The 25,046-nt window shown below is 40.1% G+C and overlaps 1 protein-coding gene across 2 annotated transcripts in view; it reads left to right on the top strand.

Annotated features, from left to right (window-relative positions):
* Slc28a2 (solute carrier family 28 member 2) overlaps nucleotides 1–16,804 on the top strand; it is a 58,660-nt gene extending 41,856 nt beyond the window's left edge. Inside the window, exons 3-18 of one of the 2 annotated variants that reach the window (XM_078049677.1) lie at nucleotides 3,592–3,683; nucleotides 4,271–4,397; nucleotides 4,969–5,152; nucleotides 6,629–6,770; nucleotides 7,330–7,443; nucleotides 7,766–7,843; nucleotides 8,252–8,332; nucleotides 9,112–9,192; nucleotides 10,449–10,574; nucleotides 10,657–10,787; nucleotides 11,221–11,389; nucleotides 11,581–11,778; nucleotides 12,407–12,488; nucleotides 13,724–13,822; nucleotides 14,027–14,138; nucleotides 16,289–16,804. In XM_078049677.1, coding sequence (XP_077905803.1) covers nucleotides 5,100–5,152; nucleotides 6,629–6,770; nucleotides 7,330–7,443; nucleotides 7,766–7,843; nucleotides 8,252–8,332; nucleotides 9,112–9,192; nucleotides 10,449–10,574; nucleotides 10,657–10,787; nucleotides 11,221–11,389; nucleotides 11,581–11,778; nucleotides 12,407–12,488; nucleotides 13,724–13,822; nucleotides 14,027–14,138; nucleotides 16,289–16,406 — 1,584 coding nt within the window. In that variant the 5' untranslated portion in view covers nucleotides 3,592–3,683; nucleotides 4,271–4,397; nucleotides 4,969–5,099 and the 3' untranslated portion in view covers nucleotides 16,407–16,804. The remainder of the gene's footprint in view (nucleotides 1–3,591; nucleotides 3,684–4,270; nucleotides 4,398–4,968; nucleotides 5,153–6,628; nucleotides 6,771–7,329; nucleotides 7,444–7,765; nucleotides 7,844–8,251; nucleotides 8,333–9,111; nucleotides 9,193–10,448; nucleotides 10,575–10,656; nucleotides 10,788–11,220; nucleotides 11,390–11,580; nucleotides 11,779–12,406; nucleotides 12,489–13,723; nucleotides 13,823–14,026; nucleotides 14,139–16,288) is intronic. The other variant, XM_005316917.3, reaches the window with a different exon arrangement.
* The last annotated feature ends 8,242 nt before the right edge of the window (nucleotides 16,805–25,046 follow it).

Below are 25,046 nucleotides of genomic sequence, written 5' to 3'. Positions count from 1 at the left end.
TAGGAGCAAATGACATCATCACAGGGAGCCTGCAATGAGCATTAGTTATATATTGGAAACTTGGAGAAAGTTTTCTTGTAGCAGGACTAAATTAAAGGGCCTGCCCTGAAAAGGCCATTGGAGTAGTCATGAGAGCACCTTCTCTGGGAAGAGTCCTCTGCCTCTCAGGACAACTGCTACCTCTAATTTAGAGAGAGAAGAGTTCTGGAAGGAAGAGTTGAAGGGCCAGTAGGAAAGGCCACCATGCAGATGCTTCCTGTCTTTGTGTACCTTTGGCATTGAGCCTCCACATCGGTGTGGAGGAGATGGTCCACTGTCATCTGAAATGGACAGGGGCTGGTGCTGTGTGGAGGGGAATTCTTTTCCAAGGCAACCTCCACCCCCAACTCGACATTGGAGCACCTGGCTGAGTTCTGGTATAGGGTCCCCTCTGACTCTACTTGTAATGTAGGCTCTTAGAATCAACTGTTCCCAGCTGCACAGAGCCTCTGCCTCTGCCAGTTTAAGTCTGCTGGTTTCCACTGATATTCCTTTCCAACCCCTATTTTTCTTTCCATTTTGACTAGTAACATCCCTTTGCTAAGACTCAGCTGCCATTCTCTCCTGAATACTTTTGGCAATTGCTCTCTAATCTCCAGACACCACCACCTACTCTCCTCTAATTCAAAACCAGTTGTATACATAACTTTGAATCTGGCCAAGTGGTACTCAGTAGAGTACCTAAATGACCGAGTCTTCTCATGCCATCAAAATAAAACCTTTGACCCTTCAAAAAAAAAATCTGGTTAATGCCCGGAGGTCTTAATCCTTACTCATACTGCTTTTTGGTTCTGGGCTGACTCATTTCCTTCTTTCTTTTAGTTCTTAATTCAAGAAAGAGAAGCAAATACCCAGGGCCACACTGTTAACAGTCACTGGAACTGTATTTTCTGAAGGCTATCCCAAGCTTTCCATTCTAACTGGCAAAAGAAAAGTACCACAAACCCTGGCAGCTCCCATAGCTCTCTCTCCCTTAGTTGGGAGAGTTTCCATGCCTTGTGGACTGGGTCATTGTGAAAATGCACAAACATCCTTGCTGCTAGGCCTGACCCATGGTACCCACCAAAGCCATGTGCAGGTAGTGCTTCCCATTGCTTTTATCTACTCTGTTTCCCCTTGTCACTGGGGGCTGCAGGCAGTAAACATTTACCTGAGAGGGGTTGTCAATAATCCATACCTGGAAAGCCTCCCACATATACCTGCAAAACCTATCAGTGGGTATGTACTCTCTAACAGGGTAGGGGCAAGACGTCAAGTTTTGCCGTCTCTCAGATTTCTTTTCAATTCAGTTTCCCAATATAGCACAGATATTAATGCTCAAATAATACCATTATGTAAAGTAAAAAGCCTGGTGGTATTAACAAGAGCCCTGGCCACTAGGGATACCAGGACCACGGACACCTGCTCATGTGCCTGTATGCCCTGCTTCTCAATTGGCTTAGAGGAGGTGAGAAAGCTTCGTTTCTCTTTTTCCTTTGAAACACCTCTCATTTATGCCTTTTCTTTTTTAAACCAGAGGCCCAATTCTAACCTGATATTTTAGGATCCTGTTAATGAGTTTTGCACAGATAAGTATTCCTAATTGATTTCTTGAAATACCCACTGAACTCTGGTTCCCGGGAAATGGTGGGTTTGTGGTCAGGAGGTGACGGTAGAATTCTTTTCTAATCCTGTGATCTATATCTACTCTGGGACTGGTACATGCTCCTTCTTTTTCTGCAGTGTCCTCATTCAGCTGGCATTTATTGGGTATAATTTTAAGCCAGCTTCACCTGGTGTTTCAATTTGGGTCCCAACAGGAAACAGATGGTATACTTAAATTAGGATAATTAGAGGAGGGTTTATTCACAAAGAGGCTGTAACGATGATGTACATGAAGAGTAGTGGATTCATAAGAAAGGACAGTATAAGGACCTAAAGTTTGAAGTTGTGAACACTCATTATTCCTAGGCCTGAAGAGACAAGATTCAAAAGACCCTGGCAGGAGAGTCAGATTACAATACACTGGCTTCAGTCTTTGCCTGCTCTGGTTTCCTCTGGGGTCCCACTGGCTGAACCCAACTTGGTAAGCCAGAGGGCCTGGGTGTTCTTTGGCGCAGTCCACATGGGTCTGACTTCCAGGGCAGACAGCAAGCGCAGCATGGATCTAGAGGGGCAAACCAAAGACCTGGCACACAGGAAATCTAGGATTGCAATTAAACTCCTTGCTTGGTGTACTCTATGAATGATGTTCCAAAAGATAATGCTGTCTTCAGGGACACTGGTTTATCTAAGCAAATCTTTTCACTCACTACTTTCTCTACTGGGCATGGCAAAGCAGCAGAATTCTTGAGATCCTAAATATCCTCCTGAATTGGTCAGACAGTGATAAAGATAAGTTTTCCTCCTTCCTCAGCTTCACTTTATCTGATAATCCACACTCTGCCCAGCAGACAGATTTGGGTTCTCTGAAGAAAGGAGACATTAGGAGTGTGTAGAGAGAGGAATGAAAAGGAAGGCTCTAGGTGCTGAGGATGTAGGTGTGGCAGCTTCAATCCCCCAAAATAAGACTGTACATGGGGAACAGGGAGTCTGTTAAATGGGCAAGGCAACAGTAGGGAAAGTTCCTAATGCTCTGTGGGCCGAGACCCCAAGGCATCAGAGATTGGTGGCTAGTCTCAGCCCTGGCTAAGCTAGTCTGCTTCAGCAAGATCGCCAGACTGGGACCTTCTTGCTGGGCTCTCCTTCTTTGCAGCTTCCAAGAGCTTGGAAATCAGATCTTTTTGTTCACATGGCTGCATGTGCTGAGGATACTTATGAGTGGCAGACAGGTGAGTCTGGAGTCTAGGTAAAGTAAGCAAGGGTGATGGTTAGAAGCTCAGATTCAGAAGGCAAGCTGCCAAAGTTTAGATTATAACTTGGTTTCTTACAATCTTTGTGACTTTGGGAAAGTTACTTTAATGTCTCTGTTTTTCAGTTTCCACATCTGTAAAAAAGGGAAGGATAATTATAACTACTTGCAGGGTTCTTAGGAGACAGTAATGAGTTAGTATTTGCAAAGTTCTTAGAGCCCAAGCTCATGGAAAGTACTGTACAAATATTGGTTAAATCCAACTTGAATAGCCCTACTTCCTGGGCATCTCTCAGGCCTGCCTGTGCAGATTCTTGAGGTTGGTGGTATTTTTCTTCCAGTCAATGTACACCTGACTATTAAAGTTTATGGGTTTGTGTGGCTCCTAAAGAGGGATAGCCAAATTGTCTCTAGGAAGAACAGGCCCTCTTGGGAATTTAGAAGCTGAGCTTTTGGGAACAAGGAGAGAGTAGATCCCATATGACCACTATCCACTTATGTGGTAAGAAACTATTTAAGGACATTGCTTGTTTAGGCTGAGGTAGGGTCATTCTGACCTGGCACACTGGCTTTTGGGCCTGACTGGGACATTCACTTCTTCCTAGCTGAATCATCTTTCTTCATTGAGTAAGAGCAAATTCTGCCTTGGGCCAGGTAGTTTTGAAAAGCAGCACAAATGGGCTGTAATAATTCTTGCATCTTAACTTTTGTGTTCTCATCAGGAAGAATGTACAGACTTTTATCAAGGCAAGAAGTTTCTGCAGAAGACATGCCAGCTTGTTCAAGAAGATCCTGTTGGGCCTGTTGTGTTTGGGTGAGATAATGAGAATTCATGGAAGCGAGAAACACAGTCATTTGAGGAATGTTACCTGTGTCAAGATGATTACTAGGTGGAAAGCAATTTGACTCACAAACTGACCTAAAGGCTCTTTGATGTACAGCTCTTAACTACTTGTAGGTGAACCATAATTTATTGAATTGCACCTACAGGAAAAAGTAAAATCTGAGAATAAGTTATTTTCAAAACTGTATTATATGACAGACTTAAAATATTTCAGAGAATATGAGCTTATCTCTTTTTTATGTCTTGATTTGATGGAGAACACAATTTCTTGTAGTCTTTGCAAGAGAAACCTATGATAGACATTACTTATTTGTTGGTTTACAAGTAAAATCAATCATATAAAATGTTTTTAAAAGACAGTAAACCTTTGTTTAGAATGTACTGTCAGTGATGTATGGGGCTTTGATGTCAAAGGCAGCTGGGATAGTGAAAACAAAAATTATATTCTGAGGTGAGTCAGAGAGCCATGGGGTGAGGGCCATATGGTTGTATTTCCTAGTAGTAGCCTTGTTTACACATTTTAAATTTTTTTATTCATTTATTTTTTGCGATATTAGGGATCAAACTCAGGGTCTACCATGTGCTAGGCAAGTGCTATACCACTGAACTACATTTCCAGCCCCCTGTTGACATGATTTTGCTCAAGAGGAAAGCTTGGCTTTTAAACATTTTAATGTGACTAAGGTAATTAAGTTTCAAAAAGAGATGACTGATGCTGGGTGCGGTGGTGCATGCCTATAGTCCCAGTCACTTGGGAGGCTGAGGTAGGAGGATTGTAAGTTCAAGACCAGCCTCAGCAACTTGGCAAGGCCTTAAGCAATTTAGTGAGACTGTCTCAGACTAGAAAAATAAAAGAACTGAGGATTTGGCTGACTGATTAGACACCCCTAAAATCTCCTCCACACACACAAAAAAAGAGACAACTGGCTTGAGAAGTGGATGCTGATGAAACACACTCCCAGGGAATATGGTGAGACTTTATCAGATAAAGTAAAGGGGCTTGAGATTTCTCTTGGGACAGGTGAAAATAGGTGATCTTCAAATAAACTGGATTGTTTTTGGGAATCCCAAGAAGAAAACAATTAGCCTCTACTCCGATTTTGAGGGGTGGAGCACAGTTTTATGGTAGGGCTGGGTGGCGTGGTCTCTGAGGGGCTTTCTTGCTCTGAGTCCCAGGCACTTATGACTGGAACTTCTTTTATCCCAAGGAAGCTCTGTTTCATTGACCTTTTTACTCTGTACTTTCTCTTTTTAGCTTATGCTGCCTACTTCCTAGCAGCTTGCATCCTGGATTTCCAGAGGGCACTGGCGTTGTTTGTTCTTACCTGTTTAGTGATCTTTGTCCTGGTTCACAACTTTCTGAAAAAATTATTTGGTGAAAAATTAATGAGATGTCTGAAACCCTTTAAAAACTCACGCCTGAGATTTTGGATGAAATGGTAAGATGTGGATCTCAATATCCTTGGCCCCATAACTTATCCCAAGCACAAGTCTCCTTCTCCCCCTCCTCCTCTTCTTCCTCTTCCTCCTTCTCCTCCTCTTCCTCCCCTCCTCTTCCTTCCTCTGACAGTCCCTGAGTGGTCTCTTAGATCTTATTCTATACTATACAAAAGCAAAGTGCAGAGGACATACAGCAACAGGCCTCTGAGCGCTGGACCTTGGTCAGGTTTCTTGTAGACCTGGGTCTCTATGTTGCTAGGTGAACCCAGGAGGGGTTCAGTTCCAGAGAAGATTTTCAGTCTGTTTCTCATCAGGGCCTATGTCAGAAATGAGAAGAAACATGTTCCTTTTCAATGAAGGAATCAGAACAAAGAGGCTTGCAGCTTCATAAAACTATCCAGTTGAGTTTGTGGTCATCTCCCCTGGTTCTCTGATACATTAAAGACTTCTATCACACACTGGTATCTTTTACAACTTCTTATAGTTTAAGGAACAAACTCAGTATTCAGGTATACTGAACTGGATCCAACAGCAGATGTAGTTCATCTAGCTATGACATGCATGTATACTTTGATTACAGGCCAGGAGTGAGAGAATAACTTGGACTTTCTATAAGTTCCTCTTTGTTCCCATCTTCCAATGGATTCAGAGAAAATGGGTGTTAAGGATGTTTGCAACAGTGATGATTTGGAGAAACTACACCAGACTACCACCTAAATTTTGAATCATTGATTTATTTGACACTGGAAGGATAGAGCTAAAATGACCTTAATTACTAGCAAGATGGATTCTGGAAGCCAGATTTTATTCACTTGAAGTGAGATGGGTTTACAGCCAGATTTTATTCACTTGAAGTGAGATGGGTTTACAGTGAGAAGAGATCTGAATTTTAGCCCTGACCTATAATGTCTTTCATTATATTATCTCAGTTGAACAGTGTGCTCTTTTTGTTCTGTTTTCATCCATGATCTCCCTTCTGATCCTTTTCTTTTGAACTTGAAGGATTCTAACATTCAGACATGAGGTAACCAGTCTGTATATTAATCAAATGACCAGAAGTAGTTGATTTATGACTAAGGCTTTACTCTTACTGGTTAGAAACTGGATGAAGACCCATGGTAGGGGTTAATACATCCTTTTCCTTCTTTGGTTTTTAGTATTTGGGTCATTCATTGGAACAGTCTTTGAGAATGAATTTTTGTTATGTTATTAATATGGAAACTTGAGGAAAGGAAAGTCATAGGATTTATGTCCTCCAGTTAGAAACTTCATTCCATGAGTAAGTTGTGGGGAAAGAGGTGGAAGCTAGTGAATTGTCAGATGAATGATTCTCCTAGTGTATCTCTGTGTCCAATCAACAATGAACTATTGAATTATTTTACTTTTCCTTGGGGTGAACTTGTATTTTTCAGAGGTAAAGTCAATTGTTATTCATTCACTCAGTGGATGACACAGTTTTGGCATTCCTTCTTTAGGGTGTTCAGAGGAGCCTGTGTGGTTGGACTTATCCTGTGGCTGGTTCTAGACACAGCACAAAGGCCAGAACAGCTGATCTCCTTTGCAGGAATCTGCATGTTTATCCTCATCCTCTTTGTCTGTTCCAAACACCATAGTGCGGTAAGTTTTGGGTATTTTGGCACAGAATAGGGGCCAAGTACTAATTACAAAGAATCAAGTGGTCATTACAATGGCATAGAACTAGTTTAGTAGAATTTGCCTCTTTGACAGTTTTATTCCAAAGAGAAGTTTTAAAGATCGCAAAGGCTTTAGGCCACTTATTTTTCAAACTGTAGGTTGTGATGTATTAGTGAGTCTTAATGTACATTTTGTGAGTCTAGGCAGCATTAAAGTAAGAATAAAAAAAATAAGTGAAGAAAGAAAAAATAGAATATAATGGAGAATTGTGCTAAAGTATTGGCTTATAAAATTTATTTGCATGTTATTGTTAAGTGTCCTCTAACTTCTAGAAAACCATAAGAATACATGTGGCTCTTGACATTACTGTACCATTTTTCCTTACTATCCCCCTCCTCTCTGTGCAAACTTACTCCAGATTTACTATTAACATCCTGGGTTAGTTCTACCTGGAGTTCATGTGTCCATTTTAAAATTGCAACCAGGTAATGGTTAGCAGGCTCTAGAACTCACATTGTAATAATTTTATTTTTGATTCCAGGTGTCTTGGAGGACAGTGTTTTGGGGCCTGGGTCTTCAGTTTGTTTTTGGGATCGTGGTCATCAGAACTTATCCTGGATTTATTGCATTTCAATGGCTGGGAGATCAAATACAGGTATGGGAAATTACATGTAAGCGCTTAATTCTTTCAGAAGCCTAAAGAAAGGAGATCTGAGGGAAGTATGGGAAGGAAGGCTGTGCCTAGTTAATAATAGTGGTGGGAGATCTGATTGGGAAAGGAGAGAGAATCCTGGGGTACAGCTAAGAATGTGAGTGAAGAGAAGCTACCTGCTGGGGACACAGCCAGCTCACAGGCCATCAAAGGGAGGCCAGGCTCAGTAGCAGCAGTAGGTCCTAATCATCCATGGGGTGGATTCCATCTCTCTGCCTATGTCCTACCTGGATTGACTTTGTTCTTGTATTTTTCTCCCTTTCAGATTTTCCTGAACTACACTGTGGCTGGCTCCAGTTTTGTCTTTGGAGATATGCTGATCCAAAATATTTTTGCTTTTCAGGTTGGATCTATTTTATGGACAGGAATGATAGTGGAGGGGTTGGAAAGTAAAGCAGAAGATGATAATGTATGTCCAGGAGACCAGCCAGGCTGCACACTGATTGGATCCTAAAAGGATGGTTTAATACCATCAAAAGGAAACAGCATCCATTTATTGCCTTTTGATCATTACCATCCTGAAAGTGGATGAAATGAGGAGGGGGAGGTTTAGAAAATATCTCCTTGAGATGTAGTACAGATGGGCTAGTAGATTTGTAATACATTTTGAATTTTTTTTCCTAGACTACACTGTATCAGATGTGCTTGGAATTCAAGAGTTTAATTTAGAGGCCTGAAACACAGTTTATTTATGGTATATGTAGCGCATACAATGTAATATCTCACCAGCTGTCCACCACTCTCATTACAGACCTTACCAGTCATCCTTTTCTTTGGATGTATGATGTCCATTCTCTACTATCTGGGCCTTGTGCAATGGGTAGTTCAGAAGGTGAGTTGTTTTCCTCCTCTGGTTGGGAGATGGGTCTTTATGTTGGGATCTATCAAGGCCATGGAAGATGACACTTTGGAATAATGTTTATATGTAGGATGTAGAGTGTTTGAATCAATGTGAAAAGTCAAATCATCCCAAGCATGGTGGATATCAAATGGTATGTTAAATTTATATCACTATGACAAAAATATCTGAGAAAATCAACTTAAAACAAGGAAAGGTTATTTTGGTTCAGTTTCAGGAGTTTCAGGCCATGGTAGTTTGACTCCATTGTTTTTGGATCTGTGATGAGGTAGAACCTATGGCCAGGAGCATCTAGTGAAGCAAAGCTGCTCACCTCATGGTAGCCAAGGAGCAAAGAGAGAAAGAGGAAGGAACAAGGGTTCCAATATCCCTTTTAAGGGCACATCCCCAGTGTTTAATTTCTTCCCACTAGCCCCTACCTCTTAAAGATTCTGTCACCTTCTAGTAGTGCCACTGGCTGGTGACCAAGCCTTTAACATATAGGCCTTTGGAGAATATTCTAGATGTAAACTATAGCAAGCCTCAGGTAGTCTGGGGGGGCAGAGCAGGGAGAGAAGTTGGGCTGGATCACTCTTTCATACTGAGTTTTAATGTACTTGTTCTAAAGGCCAAGAGTCCTGAGTTCTGGTCACGGCTGTTTGTAACTTCTCTAGGCCTCATTTGCCTTATCAGTAGAGTGGAGAAGGAGGGTTTTGCTAGTCATTCTCCAAGATTCCTGCTAATACTGATGGTTTAGGTCTCTATGCTTTTAGATAGCCTGGTTTTTGCAGTTCACCATGAGAACCACCTCTACAGAGACCCTGGTTGTGGCAGGAAACATCTTTGTGGGGATGGTAAGTACCCTGAGGACTTGTGGTCTTCTTTTCTCAGGAGAACTAAAAACTTTGGAGAAATCAGGTTCACAAAAGTATGCTTTTCTTATGAAAAGTCAAATAAATGAAGACTGTGAGGGGTACCCAATTCCTGATGAAAGAAATCTCAGAAGCTCAAAGAGGACTCAGCTCATTGTTTTCATCCTTCAGTGTCTACTAATATTTACTTGGGCATACTTAGTCTGAATGATCCAACTTTTTACATAGGAATTTAGAGGAATGTCATAGTCCAAATCTTATCCCCCTTCAGGAGCTATAAAGGGTATTTGATCTATGTTTTGGTTTTTCCACGTCATACCCTATGACCTTTATTTTCCAGGGTCTCTAAAGAGACAAAAGCTTGTCTTGCCCAGGGCTAACACTAAGCCTCTTCCTTATAACAGTTGTTTGGTACATTTATCTGTGTGAAATATAGACTCAATGTATGTTTTTGCCTATCAGCTCATTGTTAAGGACAATGGCTTGTCAAATTGACAAGGAGTTAGAATTGAGGTCTTGCCCTCTAAATGCTCACACTGATTACCTGCTTCAGACATGTTCTCAGAGTACTTCTGGATACTTCTGAACTAGCTCTCCATGTTTTGCTAAAATTATCCATAATCAGCTTAGTTTTTCCATGTTAGATTATGGAAGTAGGAACTTATTTATATTAATATCCTTAGCATCTAGTATACCACTAGTCACATGGTTGGTACTCATTAAATTAAGGTTGATGCTAGATTTAGTTTCCATAGTTGCACCTTTATATTTCATAAATATCATTTCTTTTGACTCTTTCATAAAGAGTTGGCTTAGATCATTTACTTGCAATTCGTTTAATGAATACTTTGTCAGCATCTAGTGTTAAGACTCAGAAAGTGCTCTATATTCCATAAGTTCATTCAGGAAGTACATGGCTTTAGAAATTGAGAACATAACAAAGGAAATATGCCATTTCTTTTCTATAACATATTAAAATATGAATAGATGAGACACACATGTGTGGAAATGGGAAAGAACCATGCCAGCCAGGACCAGATTAGGTGTTGAGGGGAGTGAGGCAGATGTTGGGAGGGATTGAGGCAAAGCTCAGAGACCCCCCTCAGAGGGGCTGTGTCTCATTGAACAGCTCTCACACCGAGAGATGTGTGTCTAGTGGGTCCAGTCCCTAAGCTGGGATGGGCACTCTAGTGGAGTCACACCCTCTTAGCATCTGAATGTCTTCTCCTTGTTTGTAGACAGAGGCACCTCTACTCATCCGTCCCTACCTCGCAGACATGACCCTCTCTGAAATCCACACAGTGATGACTGGAGGGTTTGCCACCATTTCGGGCTCTGTGTTGGGAGCCTTCATATCCTTTGGGGTAGGCATGGTCCATGGGATCACTCCTGGGTGAGTACCAGCTGGGTTCTGCTGAGACCCTGATCCTGGGTCTAAATTCACAGATTGATGCGTCATCCTTGATTTCTGCCTCTGTGATGGCCGCCCCTTGTGCTCTTGCCTTGTCCAAGCTGGTATATCCAGAAGTGGAAGAGTCCAAGTTCAAGAGTGTGGAGGGGATGAAACTGCCTCATGGGTGAGTCCATGACGGCATATAATTTGGGAGATGGTCAGGTATATGGAGAGTCAAGAGTGGTCCTTTGGTGGCAGAGATTTCAAGTCTCGCTGAGAGGAAGAATGTGATTCCATCCTGGCTCTTGCCTATCTCTGCCTCTAGCTAGTCATGTTGATTTTTCTTCTTTGGTTTAATCCTCCTATTTGCCGCTAGCTTTTGCATGCCAGTATACCATTTGTTGTCTGCTTCAGTGCAGTTTCATGGCCATTACATCATTATACACTGCTTCAGAGTCATTTCCACTAATAGGGCCTCTAAGGAATTCCTCCATCACTTTGTCTCACATTGGTCTTGTACCCATATCCTGCACTGTAGGGACAGTGGGATTTCTCTTCTCTGAGGGCCTGAGACTGCTCTAGATACCATATTCTTCCCATATGCCCAATGAGCACAGGAAGGAGAAGAATATCCTGGAAGCTGCCAGCAATGGAGCCACAGATGCCATAGGCCTTGTTGCTAATGTAGCAGCCAACCTGATTGCCTTTTTAGCGGTATTGGCCTTCATCAATGCTGTCCTCTCCTGGCTGGGGGAAATGGTGGACATTCACGGGCTCACTTTCCAGGTAAAGGATTATCCTTGTTGGGCTGTCACTCTGTCATTAAAAAGTGCTTGAACTGGGCACATCATCCTGGCCCATAGTAAGCTAAGAGCATGAATGGGGGAGGGGAGAGTTGGGCCAAGGCCCCAGAAAAGGCCCTTGGTGTCTAACCTTTGTTATTTGTTTTTTTCCTGGGTTGTCTCTCTTTCACTCAGGTCATCTGCTCCTATGTCCTGAGGCCCATGGTTTTCATGATGGGTGTAGAGTGGGCAGACTGTCCAATAGTGGCCGAGATAGTGGGAATCAAGTTTTTCATAAATGAGTTTGTGGCCTATCAGCAATTGTCTCAATACAAGGACAAACGTCTCTCTGGAGTGGAAGAGTGGATCGAGGGTGAGAAACAGTGGATTTCTGTAAGTGACAATCCAGAAAAGCATAAGTAGTGTGAGGTTTCAGCCATGGCTGTCTGAGGGTAGATAGCAAGATACTAAAAAAAATTTTGTTTCAGACAACATGTCTTTCCACAGTCACAGGCCTACCCACAAAGCAAGCATAACTTGGCTTAGAAGCCTGATCTTCAGTACCTGAACAACTTATTCTGAGATTGGTGTGCTATTTCTCCCCCACACTTTGACCAAACTTCTTTCTATAATGTAATCGATGGGTCTTTACAGTGAGGACAGTCCAGGGAAGACAATTTTATTTTTTTTGGTACTGGAGATTTCACCTCAGGGCCACACACACTGAGCTATACTCCCAGTCCTTTTTGTTTTGAAACAGGGTCAATAGGGTCTCACTAAATGGCCTAAGTTGTCCTTGGTCTGTGATCCTCCTGCCTTAGCCTTCCAAATAGGGGGGATTATAGATATGTACCACCATACCTGGCAAAAGGAGCAGTTATTTTCTAAGCATCCTTTGTACCTCCCTTAGAACAGTATGGGAAAGACTTAAGGCTATAAGTACCCTGGAACTTCCATCATGATTGTATGAATGCACATGTGGGACTGAATTTATCTCCTTATTTCTGTTTGTTTTTCCTAGGTGAGAAGTGAGATCATTACAACATATTCACTCTGCGGATTTGCCAATCTTAGTTCCATAGGAATAACACTGGGAGGCTTAAGTGAGTTGTCCCCCAACTCCCCACTAAGCCAGCCAGACCCTAACTTTTGTAGTGGGCAGTTCCTGGTACTCAGAATAAGTTGAGACTAGATAGAGAAGCTGATGTGAAATGGTTCTTCTTGGGCTGCAGTTAACTTAAAACTAAATCAATATTGCTACTTGGCTCTGCATACAGTCCTTTACAAACTTTAAAACTGAGTTTTACTTGCTTTTTTCCTATCAGGGGTCCCAAAAGTGGTTGTTATTTTTATGTTCCCCATGGAGAAAATATTACAATGATATTATTTCTATTTTGCTGTTAAATGGGCACAGTGCATACTTTGCTTTTTAGTCAATAGTTAGGGTACTTTCTGAATTAGGCTGCTCACTAGTTGTCTTCACAGAAGCAGGATTTACACAAGGAATCAAAAAGACAAATTAGATACCTTAAGACATATAAATAGTAAAGGCAAGTGTTGTAAAGTGTTCTATTAAAGGCTGAAAGTCACCAGGTGTGGGAGGAGTGAGTATTTGAAGCAGAAACAGATCTATTGAGGTTGCTGTGGATATTGCTGAATGTGGGTGATAGTTGAAGAAGGTGCAATGGTCTTGGAGGGTAGGGGCAGGAGAATTATTAGCAGATATCAAGAGTTTATGAAGGTTAAAGTTAGAAAAGGATCTTAGAAGAAATGGAGTATAAGGAAAAAAAAAAACAATCCTGTGTGCCCACGTTTAAAAAATGACAAACATTCTGGCAATCATCTTATTTATTTTGTAGCTGATTGAACATTGAAAGCAAAATAATTTCTCCTTATTTTGACCCTTCTGTTAAATCCCTGTCTATATTGTTAATTTGATGCCTGATTACTATTTGATTATGAGAAGGACATCTAGTAGTGGGATATGGACTGTGTGGCTCAGGTAAATGTTGTCCTCCTTAGTCCTCTGGCTCAAAATGGTCCTTCTAATTCTGGTGCAGGCTTAAGAGTGCAGACCTCAACTGGGAAGCACCAGACATTTGCACTCATTTGAAATAATCCAAAGCCTTGCTTGATTCAGATATATCTTGGGTGTGTTCACAGAGTCACTGAAGTCTGAGTTAGGGATCCCATAGGATAGTGTATATGCACACTTCTCTGGTCAGCCATAGGTGATTGGTGGTAAGGAAGCTAGACACCTGCTGCGTTTTTCTCCTCTGCATTCTTCCCAGTGGGGGCTCCTGGCATATAGTTAATTACCATGTTGTTTTGTCCACAGCATCAATTATACCCCAACGGAAGAGTGACCTGTCCAAGATTGTGATTAGAGCCCTCTTCACAGGGGCCTGTGTGTCCTTTATCAGTGCCTGTATAGCAGGTAAGCCTCAGACTGGTCTCTTGGAAGACATCACTTCTAGCAAAAGACAACATATCTCTCAGAATATTGATCTAACCATTCATTCCACAGATGGATAGAAAAGACATCTAATGTATAGGGCTCCTAGTCTATAAGCAAAGAATAAAATGCCTCGATGAGCATGTGTCGAATCTCTGCCTTAGTATCTCTGTCTTGTTTATCCAGGAATCCTCTATGTCCCCAGGGGAGCTGAATCTGACTGTGTTTCCTTCCTAAACACAAGTTTCACCAATAGAACCTATGAGACCTATGTGTGCTGCAGAGAGCTCTTTCAGAGGTGAGCATCAGGACCCCTGCTCACTGAAGGCAGTTTCTGGGGGTGGGAGTAAGGTCTTGAGAGTAGTCCTGTGGACTGAGTGGACTGAGTGGACTGAGTGAATGAGAGGAGACATGGGCATTGGTGATGGCCTAGATTTGTGCTTTTTTCTCTGAAGTGCAGCTTTGGCATTAACCCTACTATGCCCAGGTGACAGTTTCTATCTATATTGGTGGGTACTGAGGATAGAGGGGTAAGGGAAGAAATAAAAGAGTGTTTTCTTTGGTAAGTGACTATATTGATTGTGGCTGGAATATAGATATGTTACAGGTCAAGATTTAGCTATAGTCCTAAGTGGCTAAAAGATTGTGGGCTTCTTCAGACAGAAATGAGACAATTGAGAAAGGACAAAGATGAATTTATAAATCATGATGTGTTCACATTGTGTAAAAATGAACATATTTACCAAATTCTAGATGAAAAGAAGATAATATATAATTTAAGGTAAAAGAACTAGTTTTGAGACATACAAAAAAGGTTTTATAATTAATACTCTTTAATATTTTATAGCAGTACTTTTTATTTTTATTTTTTTGTTAATGTGAGACTAGACTTTTTTACTTCAGATTGGAATGTTTCTGCAGATCTTGTGGTATTTGTCTCTCTAGTATGATATATAAAAATGTAGTTAAAAGGAATAATTTGAGGAATTAGAATGTTGTCAAAGCCAAAGGTGTATGGGTGAGTGAGGAGAGCTCTGGGAGAGAAGGCTAAAAGACAGCCTTGGATGAAATGCTACAGAATTGCTGGGCTTGCATGCCTCCCAGCAGCTTGGGAGGCTGAGGCAGGATGATCACAAATTCAAAGCCAGCCTCAGCAACTTAGTCAGGCTCTAAGCAATGCAATGAGACCCTCTTTCTTAATAAAATACAAAAAAGGGCTGAGCATGTGGCTCAGTGGTTAAGTGCCCCGGTACTAAACAAACCAAAAATGCTGAGGAATTTAGTTTTGATCCAAAGAATTCTGAACACTGACATGTTCAGGTATGCTTTTCAAAAGATCTTTCTGGTAGCCATTTGAGTATCAGGGAAACCAATAAACATACTATTATAATAGGTTTTAGTGAGAGATGGTAGGAGCTGATCCTAAGTGGTTTTAAAAATGGAAATGCGTGAGACCAAGTAGAATGAACAGGATTGGTCATCAGCTAGACAGGAGGAAGGGGTAAAGTGAGGAAGAGAAAGGAAAGTAGCTTTCTGCTGTGGAAAAGGAGACCCAAGTGCCAGTCATTTACTGAAATGAAGAGGCCCAGTTCCAGAATGGGAGTAAAGGGGAGAGATTATGGCCTCTTTCCATTTTGGTTGTGTTAACTTAGAATTACCTGTGGGATCACCATATAAAGCTATCATAAGCCACCTGGGACCTGGGGTTCAGGAGGAAAATTAGAGTTGGAGATGGCTTGGAAATTATCATTAAATGACCTGTTCACTATTTAGGTAGATGTTCAGATGCTAGCTGCTTAACAAATTATTAGACCAAGTTAATGAATGTTATCCTGCCTGCTTGGAGGTTATCAGCAGAGAAGGTAACCAATGTACTAAAAAAAAACAACAACAAACAAGCAAACAAACAAACCCAACCCTTTTGATGAGTATTAAAGATTAATTATAAGCTGGATAGATCATTGGTCTGGCATAATTTTTTTGATCCCTGTGTTCTTATGACAGTGGATTTCCTAGTCACATACTGAGCGTCATTAGCAGCTAGAATCTAAAAAGATGAGGTTTTTGTCCAATTAATTTATACTTATTTAGTCTGATCCGTTTTCCTTTTGCAAGAAGATGGCTTTGGGATACCATCTTACTTTTTAGATAAATTTAATTCTAGATCATTGCTAGGCATAAATTTTGCCTCAGATATCTGGAAAGGAAATTTCTAGATGGACTATGGTTAGGAATTGGACACAGGAGCAGAGACATTGTACAGGGTTCCTTGCTGGTATTATCTCTAGTATTAATGAGAAAACAAATTTAATTTGATTCAATTTATTTATGAAATGGATACATTTGTAAGTTTCTGCTTTTGTGACATTTGGGGTAACATTTTTAGCTGCTTATAAAACTTGACACCTTTTGTTGCCTTGTTTTTATCTCTCTGGCTTTTCATTTTAGTACTTCTCTGAATGGCACCAACCCACCTTCTTTTTCCGGTCCCTGGGAAGACACAGAGTTCAGTGCTTCAGCCCTTGCTAACTGCTGTGAACTCTACACCAATGCCATCTGTGCCTAAGGCTGATTGGTCCATTTCCATAACAGTTTTGATCTTAACAGATGGTGAAGGCTTGCACTCAGGTTTCCCATTCTATAAAGAACTCACTAATATCAATAATAGTAAGTGTAAAATATTCATTTTGGTTCACTATATCTAAATAATGAAATTAGCATTCATCTTTTTGTTATTTGGATGTACCAAATAGGAAATTCCTCCGGCCATCTTCAGTTTTTATTTGAAAAAAATTACCATATATATAAAAAATCTTGTTCCTTGTTGTCACCTTAAAAATTGTACAATGCTGTGTGCTATAAAAATGATTTAGTATGTGTCATAGGGCAGGGGTGGGGGGAACTATTTCTTGGAGTTCAGTGGGTGAGCGGGGTTTATATTATTAAACTTGTATATGAAAGATACATGAATATTTAATGGTCAGTTTTTTTTTTTTTCTGGTTGTCACATATCTGAAACCTGCAAGTTCCTTAAATCATTACAGAGTAAACAGAGAACACTTCCTGTACACAAACTTCTAAAGGCCCTTAACTTTTAGTATTCTTCCTTAGTGTCAGCCACATTTGCTTCAGGTTAACAGGGAATCCATTAGAACAGTGGTTTCCAGGGGGGCCTGTTTTGCTTCCCAGTGGACATTCCGCAGCATCTCTACAGTTTGTTGATTACAAATAAGAGGATGCTACTGACATCTACTGGGTAGAGACCAGGATTGCTGCTAAAATTCCTACAGGGCAGCCTTTTACAACAAAGAATTCTCTGACCCCAAACTTCAACAGTGCTGAGGCTGAGAAATGAATTCACAATATTTAATATGTTTACTTAATATTATTTATAATATTAATAATATTATAGCCTTAAGGAAGCATTTCTAAAGGATATAGGAGTTTTTATAAAAGCTAAATATGAAATTATCACATGGCCCATTCCAACTCTTCTCTCTCAATATATATATAAATTTACATATAAATGATAATTATATAAAAATTATAATGTACATATAATTTTTATTTAAATATGTATATTTAAATAATATATAATTTATACATAAATACATACATATATATTTACTCAAAAGAATTGGAAACAGGTACTCAAGTAATGAAAAGCTGACTAATACAGGCACTCAAACAAGTACATGTGCACAAATGTTGATAGCAGCACTGCTTACAATACAAAAGTGGAAACATATGCCACTGGTGGTGGTGAATGTCTGTAATCCCCAGAGACTTGAGAGGTTGGGGCAGGAGGATCAGAAATTTGAGGCCAGACTCAGTAATTTAGCAAGGCCCTAACCAACTTAGTGAGAACCTATTTTAAAATAAAATAAAATAGCTCAGTGGAAAAGCTTCCCTATGCTCAATCTCAGTAACCCCCCCTTCCCCCACACAAAAAAAACCAAATAAAAAAACAGTCCAAATGTTCATCAACAGATAATTGGGTAAAAAATTGTGGTTTATATATATGTACAATGGGATTTTGGCCATTAAAAAGATAATACAAGATATAGAGGAACCTTAAAAACATTATGCTAAATGAAAAAAGTCAGACATAAAAGGCTTACTATAGTATGATTCCATTTATATGAAATATCCAGAATAGATGGAGCCATAGAGATATGACACAGATTGGTGGTTGCCAGGGCCTGGGAGTGGAGTGTGAATGATTGATTACTTGGGTAATAGGAATGTTTTAGCGCTAATTAAGATGGTTGTGCCACATTGCCAGTGTGCTAAATGTCACTGAATTGTTTGCTTTAAAATGATTAATATGTTATGTGGATATCACCACAAATTAAAAAAAAAAATTTTAAGGATTTAGTTACTTGTATGTTCCCTTAGCTAATCTACCTCCTCCAACTTTCCAATTCTCTGAGCAACTCTCTCCCATGTTTTCCAGAATTGACATAAAAGAATAAAGAAAGCTTAGATAAATTGCCTCTTGAACTGCTGCTGACTGATTTTGCCATATGCCTGGTTTCTTTTGAAAGGCAGCAGAACGCATTGATTGATGGTATTGGATGCTAGGCTAGATACTGGGGTTCTCATACAGACACTGCCACAGGGTGATTTGGTAAAATCGTCTGTGTTTTGGCTTCTTCAACGGTAAAATGAGGATACTGACACAAACATAGGTAAAACAGAGACTGTAAGCCCGAGCTAGTTAGCTACAATCATTACTATTTAAGAAGCTGCGTGAAGGCCATCAATTTGTCACACAAGGACATGTGGAAGGTGGGAACTCCTCATCTCCCTTCGGGAACAAGGGCTGGCTAATTCTATTTCCTATTTAAAGTAAAACTGCTGTAAACTCTCGCACTTCGCGAGTCTCACTATAAATGCGGTAAGTATAACAATTTTAACACCAGCGTCTGCAAACAGTCTCGAAAGCAGGAACAGAAGCAAACCGGGCTCCGGCGACCTCAACCAAGAATCGCTGCTAGGCTGGCGGAAGTGGGCCGACGGCAGGGCGCCAAGAGCGGACGAATCCCAAGAGCCGCACCATCCCGACCCTAGGCTCTCGGGCTCCGCCCTGGGGGCGGGGCCAACACGCCGACCGCGTCTTCCGTTTGGTGCCAAGGCGCCTGCGCCTGTCTTCCGCAGCCTGCCTCCGCCCTAGCAGATGGGTACTAGGGTGTGAGCGAGAGGCTTTGAGAGTCCTTATGAAAAAGGCAGGGAGGATCAGGAGAAATGGAAAGGGGCTGGGTTGACATGTGAGGGTAGGAGTGTGGAAAGGAGATCAGGGTGTGTGGAAAGGAGAGGGTAGGTCGGATCACTGAGTAGGTAGTCTGTTGTCTTAAACACCTATAAACACCGTATACCATAAGCCCCCCACCCCCACCTCTCTCTCTCTCTCTCTTTACGTTTTTGATTGTTCCACAGCCTACTTTTTTTTTGTTAATGTGTACACGTATATTTCTAGGCCAGTACATATAGATCTGTATAGATCTCCCTCACTTTTTATGGACTGAATGGGATTCCCTGTAAGGATATACCATAAGTTGTTAGCTGTTTGTCTATTGATGGGCATTTAGATTGACTTCTGTTTGGCCAGTTATTTCTAGAGTCTAATTGAGATGCACAATATTTCTGTTTGACTCCGACTTTTGACACTCCTTTAGATGCCCCCAGATCTCCTTTTGATGAGGGTCTTTGGTTAAGCTATTCAAAGAGTTATCACTTCTGTGGTGTAATTGACTTTATTATTAGGTTCCAATGATTGAACCCTGGGGTGCTTAGCCACTGCGCCACACCCCAGCTCTATTTTGTATTTTATTTAGAGATGAGGCCTCACTGAGTTGCTTAGAACTTCACTAACTCACTAAGTTGCTGAGGCTGACTTTGAACTCTCAAGATCCTCCTGCCTCAGCCTCCAGAGAGCTGGAGCCGCTGGGATTATGGGCGCAGTGCAGTTCCTTTTTATTTTTTTGTGGTGGTGGGGGGATTGAACCCAGGGCCTTGTGCATGCGAGGCAGGCACTCTTCCAATTTATTTTTATTATTTTTTTTTTGAGATAGGTTCTCTCAAGTTGCTTAGGGCCTTGCTAAATTGCTTAGGCTGGCTTTGAACAGTGACCCTCTTGCCTCAGCCTCAAGCGGCTGGGATTACCAGTATGTGCCCTGCATCTAAAGAGTGTAATTGACTTTTAAGGCAGGAATAGAAAGATTAGGAACCACAAGAGGTAGATACAAAGTCCTGGCCAGAGTCCTTTTCAAGACATGAGGGAGTTGTTTTTTTTTTTTTTTTTTTGTTTTTTTAACTTTACCTTTGAGTTACATCCCCAGTCCCTTTTGTTGTTGTTGTTGTTGTTTGTTTTGAGACAAGATCTCACCGAGTTGCTGAGGTCTCTCTAAGTGGCTGAGACTGGCCTTGAACTTGCAATCCTCCTGCCTCAGACTCTTCAGACATTGGTATTACATTGTGCCCTTCCATGTGGGAGTTCTTCATCTTTCTGAGACTCAAATTCCACTTCTGTATAATGATAATTATCTCTACCTTAAAAGTTACTAGAAAAATGTATAATATATGTGAAAAAACCCCACATTGTATAACTGGTAAGGTATTTCAAATTATTCTTTCTGTAAGAAATTAGAGTGTAAAGCCTTTGTTCCTTTTTACGAAAACATTTGCTTGGTGATTGTTTATGTTCTTGGCATTGCCTAAGGAGTTTTACATTTTTTTTTTGTCTCCCTACCTCATTTAATCCATGTAACTCTTTGAGGAACTACTATTATCCTAGTTTTCTAAAGGAGGAAAGACAGGCTTAGAATTAAGTACTTTCCTTAGAGTCACAAAGTAAGTGACAGAGCTGGAATTTGAGACCAGGGTCTCCCTTGAAAGGCCTTGCTCTGTAACCACTGATTGCAATTTGATGCTCTTCCAGCCCTTCCTGCCTGTCTTTTCTCTCTTGCTCCAATCAGTGTCTCAAAGTCCACCCATTTACCCCAAGTCATCTCATCAGTTCCTAAATTCAAAGTATTTTATACTTTCTGTCCTTCCCATGTGCCAGTCACGTTCTGTTATGTGACTTCTTTTGTATTTTTGCCTTATACTGTTATCTGTTCTCTTCTACTACAGCAAGTGGAGAAATGGTTGCTATAAAAACTGGCAAAGATAAAATTATTTTATTTGGCAAGATCAGCTCTTCACATATGGAGGTCTATGAGGGCAGAGACCTGTTTTGTTACCAAAGCCTTATGAGCTAGTACCCTGCAAAAAAAAAAAAAAAAAAGTTGAGTGAATAAAAAGATGAAGTTTCAAGGGCTTGGGCCTGAAATACCTGGAGCAAAATGAAGGAACAGAAAATGTCTACTAAATGAAAGAATACACATAAAGAACTTATACTACCTGGTACAAAGTAAACATTTAATCTATGTTCATTGTTATTGGTACACAAGTATAAATAGGAACTGGGGAGGGAGTTTGTGGGTACCAGGTAGAAAAGGGGAAGGCAAAAGAAAAAAAAATGGAGCACAATGGTCCTGGGATAGGGCTATTTGCCAATGAGAACTTTTCTGAGGCAGAAATGGGCAAGGGACATTTAAGAACAGGATACCTAGTCCTCACCTTGTTGTAAACCTCACCATTCTTGGTCTCAGATCTTCAGTAAAAGTCTACTATACTTATGGTCTGGTGCAGGTGCTATTCTGAAGAATTCAAGAATCTAGGAGCTGTCCAATATAGGTGATGTGGTATAGGCAGTCCAGTAAACGAGGCTCACATTCAGCAAGAGCCATAGGTTTTCAGGAGAGATATGGGGTGTCCAGAAAACTTTAAAATGTTGGGAACAATGTTGGTTTTTCTCATTATGTATAGGATGGAGTTCAAGAGGAGATCTGGGGGCATCTAAAGGAGTGTCAAAAGTCGGAGTCAAACAGAAATATTGTGCATCTCAATTAGACTCTAGAAATAACTGGCCAAACAGAAGTATAAGAGATTCTCCAGTAGAGTGGAGACTTTAGGGATATCAAGATGATTAAACCTGTGCTATTCTTGTGTGGTTATTCTGTGGTTATTTATGTTGTGTCCTCCTATCTGAATTGTACATTTTTGGAACTAGAAACTATGACAAATGAATTGAACTTGCATAACATTTTTCTATGTATGAATTTCTTTACATTAACTTGTTAGAACCATCAAAACTTTTTGTAGTAGGTATGACAGACATCATTCCTTCTTCCCCCATTCTAAGGTCATGCAGAAAGGGGCTAAATACACTTATCCTTGGTTATGGTACTAAAAAGGTCCTAAACCAAACACATAGAGTGAAAAGAAATTTATGGTAGAGTTTTGCAGAAAGTATTTTCTCAGTCCATTTAGGGCTATTTTAACAAAATAGATGGTGATCTGGGTGAAGTTTAGTGTTCCAATAACTTTCTTGCCACTGTGTCATGCCTCCTATCCATGTACACAGTCACCACCCACAATATTGAGTTTCCCTATGAAATCTAAACTTGCATTTTAGGTAACTTTGACAAAGGTGCCCAACCTCCCAACCCCTCTGTTCTCATACTCATAGCTATACCAGTGAAGACAATGTCTTCATGAAAGGGTTGTTGTGGGAGAGTAATTTGAATTTCAAGTCCTTTGTACATAGAAATGCTTAATGAATATGCTCTTCTCTCCTTGATTTCCTTTCTTTTCTTTTTAATTTTCTGATTTAAGTCTAATACTGCTAGGGTCTAAATGCTTATGTTTACCCCCAAGTTAATGTGTTGAAATCATATCCCCCGAGGTGGTACTATTAGGAGGTGAGAACTTTGGGAGAAATTGGGTCATGAGGATGGAACCTTCATGAATGGGATTAGCACCCTTATAAAGGGTCTGGGAAACGACCTTGCTCCTTCTGTCATGTGAGGTTACAGTGAGAGGATGGCTGTACATAAGGAAGAAGGTGCTCACCAAACATCAAATCTACTGGTGCCTTGATCTGGGACTTCCCAGCATCTAAAAATGTGAGAAAAACATTTTTGTTGATTAAAAGTCACATGGTCTAAGGTATTTTGTTAAAATAGCCCTAAATGGACTGAGAAAACACTTTCTGCATAACTCTACCATAAATTTCTTTTTTCCCCATTTTCATGCAATATTTCAAACATTTATAAAAAGAATCAAAGAATAACTCCCTCATGATCTAAGTGAACAAATATTACTATCTTACCTTATTCAATTCAGGTTTTTAAAAGTAAGAAAACATTTTGAGTTTAGTTGAAGGAGTTTTTGTAGTTCTCCTTGATCTCAACAAAAATCTCTGCCAACTCTTCCCACCAACAACCAATTACTATTTTGAATCCTTCTCATTCCATTTTTAAAAACTTTTACCACATAAATGTGGGTCTGTGTAGTTTTATCAAATGCACATTTGTTTTTAGGATGTGAAGTATTTTAGTGTTTTATTTTTACATTTTTATTGGTGCCTTATAGTTATACATAACAATGGGATTTATTGTTACATATTTATACATGCACATAATATAACAATATAATTTGCCCAATATCACTCCCTAGAACTTTATTTCTCCCTCCCTACCTCCTACTCCTTGGGCCTTTTCTTACTTTTCTTTTCCTTTTTCCTCTCTAGCTTCTACATATGAGAGAAAACGTGTGACCCTTGACCTTCTGAATTTGACTTAATTTCGCTTAATATGATAGTCTCTAGTTCCATCCATTTTCCTGTAAATGACATAATTTCATTTTTCTTTATGGCTGAATTAAACATTTACCTGTTGATGAAATACCTAGACTGGTTCCACAGTTTGCCTATTGTGAATTGTGCTGTTATAAACATGGGTATGCGTGTATCATTGTAGTACGATGACTTTAATTGTTTAAGACAAATGTCGAGGAAGGTTAGAGCGGTGTCATGGTGGTTCATGCCTAGTCTTTTTTTTTTTAGTTGTAGATGGACACAATACTTTTATTTTATTTATTTATTTTTATGTGGTGCTTAGGATTGAACCCAATGCTTCACACATGCTAGGCAAGCACTTTACCACTGAGCTACAACCCCAGCTCTGTGCCTAGTCTTTTGAGGAACCCCCATACTGATTTCCATAGTGCTTGTACTAATTTACAATCTCACCAACAGTGTAAAAATGTCCCTTTTTCTTCACATCCGCTCTCCAGCATTTATTATTTGTATTCTTTTTTTTTTTTTTTGGTACCAGGGAGTGAACCCAGGGGGTATTTAACTACTAAGCCACACCCCTAGTTCAGTCCTTTTTATTTTCCTGAGCTGAGGATTATAAGTGTGCACCACTGTGCCTGGCTTATTCTTGTTGACTGCCATTTTGACTGGGGTGAGATGAAATCTCAGGGTAGTTTTGATTTGCATTTTTCTAATTGTTAATTCATATATTTATTGGCCATTTATATTTTTCTTTTGAGAAGTGTCTGTTTAATTCATTTGCCCATTTATTAATTGTGTTGATTGATTTTTTTGGTGTGAAGTTTTTGAGCTCTTCATATATTCTAGATTTTTGAATTCTAGATATTAATCCTTTGTCAGAGAGTAGCTAGCAAAGATTTTCTCCTATTCTGTGGGTACTGTCTTCACATACCTAATTGTTTCCTTTATTAACTCTTGGCATTATTTCCTGAGTTTTAGGAATCTTATTGAGAATGTTTTTGCTTGTGCCTGTATGCTGGAATGTTGACCCTATGTTTTCTTCTAGGAGTTGCTGGTCTAATTTCCAGATCTTTCATTCATTTTGAGTTGATTTTGTGTAGGCTGAGAGATAAGGATCTAATTTCATTCTTCAACATATGGATAACCAGTTTTCCCAGCATCTTTGTTGAAAAGGCTATCTTTTCACCGATGTATGTTTTTGGCATCTTTTTCAAGGATCAGATGCCTATAGATGTGTGGGTTCATCTCTGTGTATTCTATTCTGTTCCATTGGTTATGTGTCTGTTTTTATGCCAGTTGTCATGTAGTTTTTGTTGCTATAGTTCTGTAGTATATTTTGTTGCTATAGTTCTGTAGTATATTTTGAAGTCAGGTATTGTGTTGCTTCCAGTATTGCTTTTATAGCTTAAAATTGCTTTGGCTATTCTGGGTCTTTTATGCTTCCAAGTGAATTTTAGCACTGTTTTTTCTAGTTCTGTAAGGAATGCTATTGGTATTTTGGTGGGGCATACATTTCTTACA

Source organism: Ictidomys tridecemlineatus, chromosome 5 (genome assembly GCF_052094955.1).
Source record: "Ictidomys tridecemlineatus isolate mIctTri1 chromosome 5, mIctTri1.hap1, whole genome shotgun sequence".
Classification (NCBI taxonomy): Eukaryota; Metazoa; Chordata; class Mammalia; order Rodentia; family Sciuridae; genus Ictidomys; species Ictidomys tridecemlineatus.
The sequence above is the reverse complement of the archived record's forward strand: the minus strand, read 5'-3'. Positions and strand labels throughout refer to the sequence as shown.